The following is a 10688-nucleotide window of genomic DNA, read 5'->3' on the forward strand; positions in this document are numbered from 1 at the left end:
TAGTTCCTGGTGCTCACGTCTTATATACCTTTCTGCTTCCTGCCATCACTTCCTGGGATTAAAGGTGTGTGTCACCATGCCTGGCTGTTTCCACTGTGGCCTTGAACTCACAGAGATCCATGCCTCCAGAATGCTAGGATTAAACGTCAAATGTTGGGGAATGTCTGAAGGCCTTTTTCAGGGCTGGAGGGAATGTGAATGGGACCATCAGTTTGCAAAGGGGCCACAGCAATCACTCCAGTTTTAGTGTGTGTGCTGGGGGAGCCAACACATCACAACCACTTTGGAAGAGAGTTTGGGAGATGGGTAGGTTCTTCGCAAGCCAAATGTACTCCTGCCATATAATCCATCAATCCATGCTCTTCAGTATTTACTCAGATAAATCAAACACTGATGTACACATACACACACACACACACACACACACACACACACACACACACACACACAAAAACAAAACCTGCAGATGAGTGTTAATGTTGTAATAGCTTTATTTGTGACTGCCAAACTTTGGAAGTAGCTAGGATGCTTCTCAGTCGATGAGTGAATAAATAGCTGCTGGTAGATCCAAACAGTACTCATTCAGTGTGAAAAAGAAATGAGCTATGAAGCTGTGAGAAGAGATGCAGGGGGCAGACATCACATTTCTGAGTGGAAAAAGGCCAGCCTGGAAAGTGACATCCTGTAAGATTCCAACTGTAGGATATCCTCAAAAGGGTAAACCAATAGTGAAAACCAGTTGCTGGGTGGGAGTAATTGATGGAGTGGGGGAGGATTGTTTAGGGTAATTGGCTCGACAGTACCCGTGTACGTCACTGCAGTGGTGGGTGACATGCCATTGCATACTTTTCAAAAGCCATAGAATGCACCACACCATGGGTGAACCCTAATGTAAGCTGTGGATTTGGGGGGATGGTATATGCCAGAGGAGGTTTATCAGTTACAGTCACACACCGCTCAGATGGGGGATGTTAACAGTGATTGAGTTTGAAGTGGGAAGGACAGGAAGCTTGTAGGAAATCTCTGTAGTTTCAGCTCAATTTTGCCACCAAGAACCTAAAAACTGCTCCTAAAAGCGTAATTTTATGGGCTGTGAATGTAGCTTGACAGAGCACTTGCCTGGAATGTGCAAGACCCTGAGTTCAATCCCCATCACCACAAAAATGGGTGAGTTCTCAAAGGTAAAACAAAAACCAGACCTCAAACCTAGGAAGTAGGATCCAGAGAGCATCCCTTGGACCAATATGCTTTACCTGCCCACAACTAATTGTAACTAGAAGGTTAGAAAATCCAACTTTTGGTAGAACTTAAAAGAAAAATGTGTTTTGTGTGTGTGTGTGTGTGTGTGTGTGTGAGAGAGAGAGAGAGAGAGAGAGAGAGACAGAGACAGAGACAGAGACAGAGAGAAACAGAGACAGAGACAGAGTGCATGCACTGAACAGGGAGATTGTTAAACAATGGACACACAGCCCCTTGCCACCCCAGGCTGCTGGAACCACTCCTGCCTGGAATGTGGCAATTGATGACAAACACCTGAAGTGTGGTATGAGGCCAGCACCCCCAGGGCCTTCTGTTCAGGAAAGCAGCTGTGAGTCATCTGGACACTGGAAACAGAAAGCGTTTATCAGCAGGCTCATCACAAAGCCCCAGGAAGGCTCTTGTCCACCAGAGCAGCCTCCACTCTGGCTGCCCTATTTTTAGGCAGAGGTGATCTTTCCAAGCCTATGCTTCTGACTAAGGAGCAGGTTGGTTCTGTCCTAAGTTTTCTGGACCACTCTCCAAAAAGCAAAAACAAAAAAAAAAACAAAACAAACAAAAAACCAAAGGCCAGCTAGGGGAATTCTGTGGAACATGGCTTTATGCCCCAGGAAGAGAAGTGTATTGTAGGGCATTGGAAGGCGCTTACATTGGAAGGCAACTTGCTAACTTCTCAAAGAATACCATTCAAAGTCAACAAAAACAAATTTTGCTATAATAGAAGCAAACATCTGTATGGGAAATCACGTTCGTTCTCTGGGGCTGTGACAATCGACCCGACAAGAAAACTCAATTTAAAGGAGCAAGGTGTATTTAAGTATATGGCTTCAGAGGTTTCAGTCCGTGACAAATATCTTTTGGGCCTTCAATGTAGAAAAACATCCTAACAGCATCCATGGTGTACCCAAGCACCCGGCACTGCTTAACACTTAGTAGATGCTCAGGAAATAACAGCCAGCAGCCGTATTTCTATTGTTACCATTCCTAGGGACCATGGGGGAAGCTGCCTCATGACCATTTGTGGTCACCCCTGGGTAGGCTAAATATAGAGGCAAAGTGCAGAGCTTGTCCAGAGATGACGTATTATAACCACGCAAATACACAAGGCAGGGAGAGGGCCCAAGATAAGGGCCCTTGACATTCAAAGTCTAGCGAGGCCCAAATCACCAGCTTCGGTCATGATCCTGGGAGCAGGAAATGAGTGGTGACAGGGAATCCCTGGCATGCACGCTCCTGGCCCAGCTGCTTCGTTCCAGTGCAGGTGTTGAAGGAGGGTCAGGGGTCAGGGGTGACAAAGGCCATCCCACCAGCCCAGCGGCTCTTTCTAAAGCTGGTGAGCTGGATTCTTTGTTTTCTGGATTCGTTTTACATATTATTATTTTTTATTATTATTTTAGATAGGCTCTCTCTCTCTATAGACCAAGCTGACTGGAAACTTGTTATGATGCTTGGGTTGGCCTTAAGTTTGTGGCAATTCTTCTTCCTCAGCCTCCCCAATGCTATAATTACAGGTGTGAAGCATCACGCCCGACCAAGTTTTACTTTTAATATATGCCCTTAAAAAAAAAAAAAACCAAACAGCACAAAAAGGGAGGGTGTAAACGGAAAAGTTAACATCCCTCTGTCATCCTAAATCTCCAGGAAGATTTCTTATAAATAATCACTGTTACTTAAGAGAAATATTTACTCACACACAAGGATGTATGCATATTTTTTCATAGCTGGAAATCACAAAAATTGTTCTGAACCTTGCTTGTTTTCTTCCCAACTTCTCCAAAGTATCTTTTCAAATTAACTTATATAGATTTATTTATTTTTAATAGTTAACCTATAATATACAAGGTAATATAACGGCTGAGATTTCAGCAGTGTGGTTAATGTGCTTTTCACTTACCCAGATTCAGTGGGTTGTTGAGTGAGGCGCAGGGTTATGGGGAGGGGACCATTCTGTTCCCAGAATTTATCCAGGAATCCAGGATGACCCAAAGTGCTGCCAACTTTAGCCTGTGATTTCCATACTCCCTGGCTTCTGAAGTCACCCCAGGTGACAACACGCGGCCAGTGAATGGGGAAGAGTATGGAGGAGGGTGAAGAGCCTGCTTCCTGTTTTACAGCCACAGCCATGTCACGGAGACATTAAACACTTTTGCCTCCATTTCCAGTAGACGGGATTTTTTTTTAAATTTAATACTTAAATTTCTGTGTGTGTGCTCATGAGGTCACACATACACAAGAGCGTGTAGGTTCCCACAGAGGCCAAAAGAGGGTGCTGGATCCCTCAGAGCTAGAGTTAAAAGCAGTTGGAGCCATCAGATATGAGGGTTGGCATGGAACTGGGGTCCTCTGAAAGGGCAGCAAGTGATCTTAACCTTTGAGTCATCTCTCCAGCCCTCAGTGGTCAGAACTCGAAGGCCCTCTGTGCTGGCTGGTTTTGTGTGTCAATTTGACACAAGCCAGAGTCATCAGAGAGGAAGGACCTCAGTTAAGGAAATGCCTCCCTGAGATCCAGCTGTAAGGCATTTTCTCAGTTAGTGATCAACGGGGGAGGGCCCAGCCCACAGTGGATGGTGCCATCCCTGGGCTGGTGGTCCTGGGTTCTATAAGAAAGCAGTCGGAGCAAGCCAGGGAAAGCAAGCCAGTAAGCAGCATCCCTCCATGGCCTCTGCATCAGCTCCTGCCTCCAGGATCCTGCTCTGACTTTCTTCAAAAATGAACAGCAAGATAGAAGCGTAAGTCCAAGAAACCCTTTTCTCCCCAACTGGTACATTTTCTAGTTTTCCTTGCTCAGCTTGCTCCTTTTCATTACAGATCTTCATGAGAGTGACCACTAATAACTACAGGACAGAGTCTATACTAGGCTGTTTGGAGATTTCCTCTGCCAACGGAAGTAATCCAAAATTCTTCCCTTTAGCCTCAGGCAGACTCTTCAGACAATGGCAAAAGGCAGCCAGCCACATTCTTCACCAATTCAATACCATTTACCAAAATGTCATAAGAATGGTCTCTAGGCGACATACTAAAATTCTTCTCCTCTGAAACCTCTTGAGCCAGGCCCCCCACAGCTCATCAAATCACACTCTTATTACCACTGTCCCCATGTCCTTCTAGTCTGGCCCATTAAGCAGCACTTAAAACATTCAATAACTTTTCTAATCCACAGTCCCAAAGTTCATATTACTCCATATTTCAGACAAAAACATGATCAGGCCTATCACAGAAATGCCCATCCCTGGTACCAATTTCTATCTTAATTAGGGTTTCTATTGCTGTGAAGAGACACCATGACCATGGCAACTCTTATAAAGAAAAACATTTAATTGGGGTGGCTTACAGTTCAGAATCTTAGTCCTTTATCATCATGACAGGACATGGCAGCATGCAGGCAGACATGGTGCTGGAGAATGAGATGAGGGTTCTACATCTTGACCCGCAAGCAACAGGAAGCAACTGAGCTGGCGTAGCTTGAGAATAGGAGACCTCAAAGCCCACAGTGACATACTTCCTCCAACAAGGCCACACCTACTTCAACAAGGCCACACTTTCTAATAGTGCCACTCTCTATGATCTTACAGGGGCCAATTACATTCAAAGTACCACACCCAGCTGGGCGATGGTGGCATATGCCTTTAATCCCAGTCCTCAGCAGGCAGAGGCAGGCAAAGCTTTGTGAGTTGGGGACCAGCCTGGTCTACAGAGTGAGATCCAGGACAGCCAGGGCCACAAAATACAGGGAAAGTCTGCCTCGAAAAAACAAAAACAAAAACAAACCAAACTATCACAAGCTCATTCTTGAACAGTCCTTGGAATGTTCTGACTGGCCGCTGCTTTTTTTCAATGGGACACTACTACAGAAGAGAAGCACAAAGCTTTGATGGGCATTTAAAAGCATCTGGCACATTGCACCCTAAGGTTACATTCTAATTACTCTACGCTTTAGAAGGCTAGTCTGCCTCCTCATTTCCTTCTTGTCCTTTGTCAAAAAGAAGGGTTTTTTCGTGTTTGTTTTGGCAGCCCTGGAGACAGATCCCAGGACCTCACTTCTGCTAGGCAAGCATTTTACCACTGAGCTGCACTCCCAGCTCAAACAGACCTTTTTTTTTTTTTTTTTTTTTTTTCCTTTTATCCCTTTTCTTTTTTGGTTTTTCAAAACAGGGCTTCTCTGTGTAGCCCTGGCTGGAACTCATTCTGTTGACCAGGCTTGCCTCGAACTCACAGAGATCCACCCGCCTCTGCCTCCCAAGTGCTGGGGTTAAAGGGGTGTGCCTCCACACCGAGCTTCAAGTGTACCTTTTTAAAGTGTGGAAAGATGTTAGCTGGTAAGAATACAGAAACAAGAAAATGCAAAGCTGAAGCCATTGCTTCTGATTATATGTCCTGATTCAGGTTTGTTGGAGCTGGGGAGAAAAATCTCCAAATGATGTAGACCCTTGACTCAACACTTTCAAGGATGAGTCCTAGAAAACCTAGTGGTTCGCCATGCTGAAGATTGGAACAGGGCCTTGTTCGTGTTAGGTAAGCTCTCTGCTACTGAGCTATCTCCCAGCCCTCACTGCCCTCACATCTGAACTCATTTACAAGGGTGTTTATAATAGCCACACGTTATGAGTAACCTATTGGCCCAATGTAAAGAACTGTTGAAATCACTGTATATGCATAAAGAGTACTAAGCAAACATTTAAAATAATTGTATATTTTACACCTGCATGTATAAAATACTTCCATGATGTGTTTATTTTTAATTCATGTGTAATTAAAAAATTAATCACAGGGGTTGGGGCTTTAGCTCAGTGGTAGAGCGCTTGCCTAGCAAGCGCAAGGCCCTGGGTTCAGGCCTCGGCTCTGAAAAGAAAAAAAGAAAAAGAAAAAGAAAAAAAAATGAGTCACTTGTAGCAAAAAGGTGTGAGGACTATACATTCAAGTATTTATAGTTGTATCTGCATAGTGGAACTATGGGTATTCTTCATTTTATATTTCTCCGCCTTTGTCATAGTATTTTATCATTGGGGGAAAAAACAATTAGGAGAGAGTGTAGATAAAAGAGATCAGGGCGGAAGTGATTAAAGGCAAATATGTGAGTTGGACGTGACCTCCCAGACCCTGCCTGTCTGTTGGGTCTGTCACCGGACACTCAAGTTGCTATCAGGAGCACTTTTCACTGTCAAAGTAACTGGCCTTTGTCACAGAATCCCGGGTTATAAAGGGAGGGTACAAAGGCTCCAGGGCAGTCAGCCCAGCCAGCGCCACTCCTTGGCAGGGTTAGTGCGCAGAGGCTCGCCCGGGAGTGGGCTCCACATGGGGAACATCATTCGGGCCCTCATGGCCTTCATCCCCACCGACCGCTGCCAGAGTTACGTGGTGGGAGACCTCCGGGAGATGCCGCTGGACAGGATGGTGGATCTGAGCGGGAGTCAGCTGCGTCGCTTCCCGCTACACGTGTGCTCCTTCACCGAGCTGGTGAAGCTCTACCTCAGCGACAACCACCTCCACAGCCTGCCTCCAGACCTGGTAGAGCTGCAGAACCTGCAGATCCTGGCCTTGGATTTCAACAACTTCAAAGCTCTTCCCCAGGTGGTGTGTACCCTGAAACAGCTCTGCATCCTCTACCTGGGCAATAACAAACTCTGTGACCTCCCGGATGAGCTCAGCCTGCTCCAGAACCTCCGCACCCTGTGGCTGGAGGCCAACTGCCTCACTCAGCTGCCCGATGTGGTGTGTGAGCTGAGCCTCCTTAAGACCCTGCATGCAGGTTCCAACGCTCTACGGCTGCTGCCCGGCCAGCTCCGGCGCCTGCGCGAGCTCAGGACCATCTGGCTCTCAGGCAACCAGCTCGCGGACTTCCCCCCTGTGCTGCTTCGCATGCCCTTCCTGGAGGTGATCGACGTGGATCGGAACAGTATCCGCTACTTCCCCAGCCTGGCCCACTTGACTAATCTGAAGCTGGTCATCTATGACCACAATCCTTGCAGAAATGCCCCCAAGGTGGGCAAAGGGGTGCGCCGTGTTGGGAGATGGGCAGATGAGACGCCAGAGCCTGAGCCCAGAAAAGCCAGGCGATATGCACTGGCCCAGGAAGAGAGTCAAGAGCCACCTGCTCCCCTTCTTCCTCCCAGCTCCTGAAGAGCCTCAGTTGTAGGCCAGTTAAGAGGGCGCAACTGTTCTGAAGACAGTCTCATGAGAACGGAAGAGTCCCGGCTCATGCCAAGGCTGATGGAGAGCCAGGTGCGATGTTGAATCTAAAGGGATATTGAGAAGAAAGCATTTCTGGTCCAATGCACCTCTTCTTAGGAAGGTGTGGGCTGTTTGTGGCCTGGAACCCACCCAGAGTGACTGTCGCTCCTGAAGTAGCTTCTTCAAATAAGCTATTTTGAAACACTGAAGAGAAGAAGGGCCAGGGCCCTTTGGCCTCTTCCACTACAGCAGAAACGGCTGGTCATGAGGCTGGTGAGTGCTTCAAAGATGATATGTTAAAATAAACAAAAACTATCAAACGCTCAGGTGGTCTGTCTCTAGTCCCTCACACTTATCTATTTCTTTACCATGAATAGTATCAGTGTACTGTTACTAATTTGGCTTCTGAACAGGACACCTCTACCTGGTCAATCTTGATTAAAAAAAAAATAGTTGTTGTTACAAAGACCTCACTTGTCCAGCACCCACTGAAAAGACCAGAGAGGGGCCTCCTGGTGGAGCTGGGCCCCTCCCATCTTCGCAATGGTCCAGGCGGTTCCACTCATTTCCCCTATAAGGTCTGACCTAAGGTCTGCTCAGTTGTCATCTGGAAAGCCAAGCCTTTCTTCCCAATGCAGCCACGTGACTCGGGCAGTGAGTCTGGGCGGCCCTCCGGAGCAGAGCCATGGTTCCAGAGAGTCATACTATGTTAAAGGTAGAATGTAAACATCAGTTCACTTAAGCACTTGAAGCTTGAATTGGAGGTCACAGGGTCGATTGGAAGTCTCTGCCTTATATGTACACATTCTGGCCTTTTATCACAGTTTGGGTTTTTGTTTATAGGGTCTTTTGACTGTCTACAAACCTAGTTAATTGGGGCATTATTTATGGAAGTATGTAAATTGAGACTATAACAAATACATAAATTCTAAACTAACTGTCAGCAGATTACCTAATAATCTTTCCAAAATACAAGTACACAAATTGTCATCCTACCTAGATAAACTCATCTTGAGCTTTTAGAGCTATGGGAGGATCTGACGTTCACAAGCACAGTTCTGAAATGACAGAATCCTTCCAGAAACGCTGCTGGCTAGGTCAGAGGCGGTCCTGGAGTATCACATAACCCTGTCACCACCTCCCTATGCAGAGTACCTGCAGCTGAGTGACCAGACCACCAAAGATGCCTCTAATCATTAAATATAGTACGTTTACACCCACAGGGACAGCTTCTTTTTCTATTGAGTCCACATTTCTACTAGCTTGCTAGAATGCAGGCTTTTTTTAGTCTATTCTTATTCAGGGTGATTGAAGCCATATGCTCAGCTGATGCTAAACACACTTTGCAAACAAGAGTTTGCCTCCCAAGCTTCTGCTATAGCAGTTTAGATTGCTTTTTGACCAGTCTGCCCTCTCAAGACGAATAGGCCTATCTTCTCCAGCATAAGCTGCGGCCTTGACTTGAAGCTAACTGACCTCAGAGTTCTGAGTATGCTAACTGCTCTGCATCCAACGTTTGGCCTGTAGCCAGACTGTGTTCTTCTAAATCTGGAAGCTTGCAACAAACGTACCTTTGTCAAGCAAGGCTGATTTTGCTGCCTAAAAAATGTTTCACTGAAGGTTTTCCATCGCTTGTATATGGTATTTACATTTCTTTGAACTCTTCTGGTGGTCTGGGAGATGCTAAGATCACCTGTCAGCAAAATAAGGAAGGATGGCTGCAGCACCAAATCTAACTATTTCACCCCTGGAGTCTATGTCTGGAAACCCCACCACGGACTGGGGAAATCTCTTGCAGACCATCCCCCAAATGGGGAGGGAGCTAGTCAAGCTCTTCACTACTGGCCTGTCCTCACTCTTCCAGAACTTCGTATGTAGACTTTTAGTTTTCACAAGTAACATGAGTGGTAGCAACCCATGCTGGCTAGTTTTCTGTCAACTCAAGCTACAGGAGCCATTTGGGAAGAGGGAATTGTCAACGGAGAAAATGCCCCACCAAATTGGCCTGTGGGCAGGCAGGCTTGTGGGCTTTTTTTGATGTGGGAGGACCCAGCTCCCTGGGGAAGGTGCCAACCCTGGGCTGAGGTTCTGGGTGCTCTAAGAAAGCAAAAGGAGCTATGACAGGAAAGCCAGTCCAGTCAGCAGGCTCCTCCACAGCTTCTGCCTCAGCACGAGTGAACTAATAATGAAGTCAGGAATTTAAACCAAGTTTGCCTTTATTGTTCATGCTAGGAACTTCAAAGTTCTACAGTGACTGTGATCTACACAAGTTCCCACTTCTAAAGGTGTCAAAATGCACCAAGGGGACTTTGGGGAGATGGAAAACCACTGGATGGGTGCATTGGCGGGTTTATCAAGAGTATGACTGAAGAGGATAAAGAACTTAGGCCACAGTAATCCAGACAACACCAACAGCAGCAAGTTGTGATCCATACAGCTGAGTTCACAAGAAAGGAAAGTATTACTCAAATCCATTAGAATAGCCATGGAAGAAGCAGGGCACAGATGTCGAAATGGCCACTGGGGAGATGGCTCAGTGGTTAAGGGGGCCAAGTTTGGTTCCCATCCCTCAAGTCAACCACCTGTAACTTCAGCTCTAGGGGACTCAACTCCTCTGGCTTCCATGGACACTTGCACTCAAATACACATAATGCCCACCCCCTGACACACAGTTAAAAACCGATCTTAAACAAAATTAGAGGGGCTGGAGAGATGGCTCAGCAGTTAAGAGCACTGGCCACTCTGGCCTCTCTTCCAAAGGACCCAGGTTGAATTCCTAGTACCCACATGCCATTTCCTAACTGTCCGTAACTCCAGTTCCAGGATGTGGCATCCTCACTGAGACATACATGCAGGCAAAACCCCAATGTACACACACAATTAGCACCTGCTCTAAGTCTGGAAGAGAACAGATTCCCCCCCACATCCTGCCAGCAGCTGTGTTAAACCAGTAGCAATTTACTTCTCATGGACCTGAATCAGCCACACAAAGTAGGCCAGTGTGGCCTTACTGGATTCTAAAATTTTACAATTTTCTACGCAGTGACACTATCATTGACTCTTTGACATACCAATTTGTGTTTTCTTTATTCATTTGGGGTTTGGGGCTGGGCACCACTCACATCTGGAGGTCTGAGGAGAGCTTGCAAGAGTTAGTTGGTTGTCTCCTCCTTCTGCCATGTGGGTTCCAGGGATTAAACTCCGTCCTCCAGCTTGACAGCAAGCACCTTTGCCCACTGAGCCACCTTGCCTGCCCCTAACAG

At 46.5% G+C, this 10688-nt stretch overlaps 1 protein-coding gene across 1 annotated transcript; it reads left to right on the forward strand.

Annotated features, from left to right (window-relative positions):
* Nucleotides 1–6549: 6549 nt before the first annotated feature.
* On the forward strand, nucleotides 6550–7374 carry Lrrc10 (leucine rich repeat containing 10). The gene has a single exon (XM_052753734.1). It carries the CDS (start codon nucleotides 6550–6552, stop codon nucleotides 7372–7374), a length of 825 nt encoding a protein of 274 aa, XP_052609694.1.
* Nucleotides 7375–10688: the final 3314 nt, after the last annotated feature.

The sequence above is a fragment of the Peromyscus californicus genome, unplaced genomic scaffold, assembly GCF_007827085.1.
Source record: "Peromyscus californicus insignis strain IS unplaced genomic scaffold, ASM782708v3 Scaffold_24__1_contigs__length_46423439, whole genome shotgun sequence".
Classification (NCBI taxonomy): domain Eukaryota; kingdom Metazoa; phylum Chordata; class Mammalia; order Rodentia; family Cricetidae; genus Peromyscus; species Peromyscus californicus.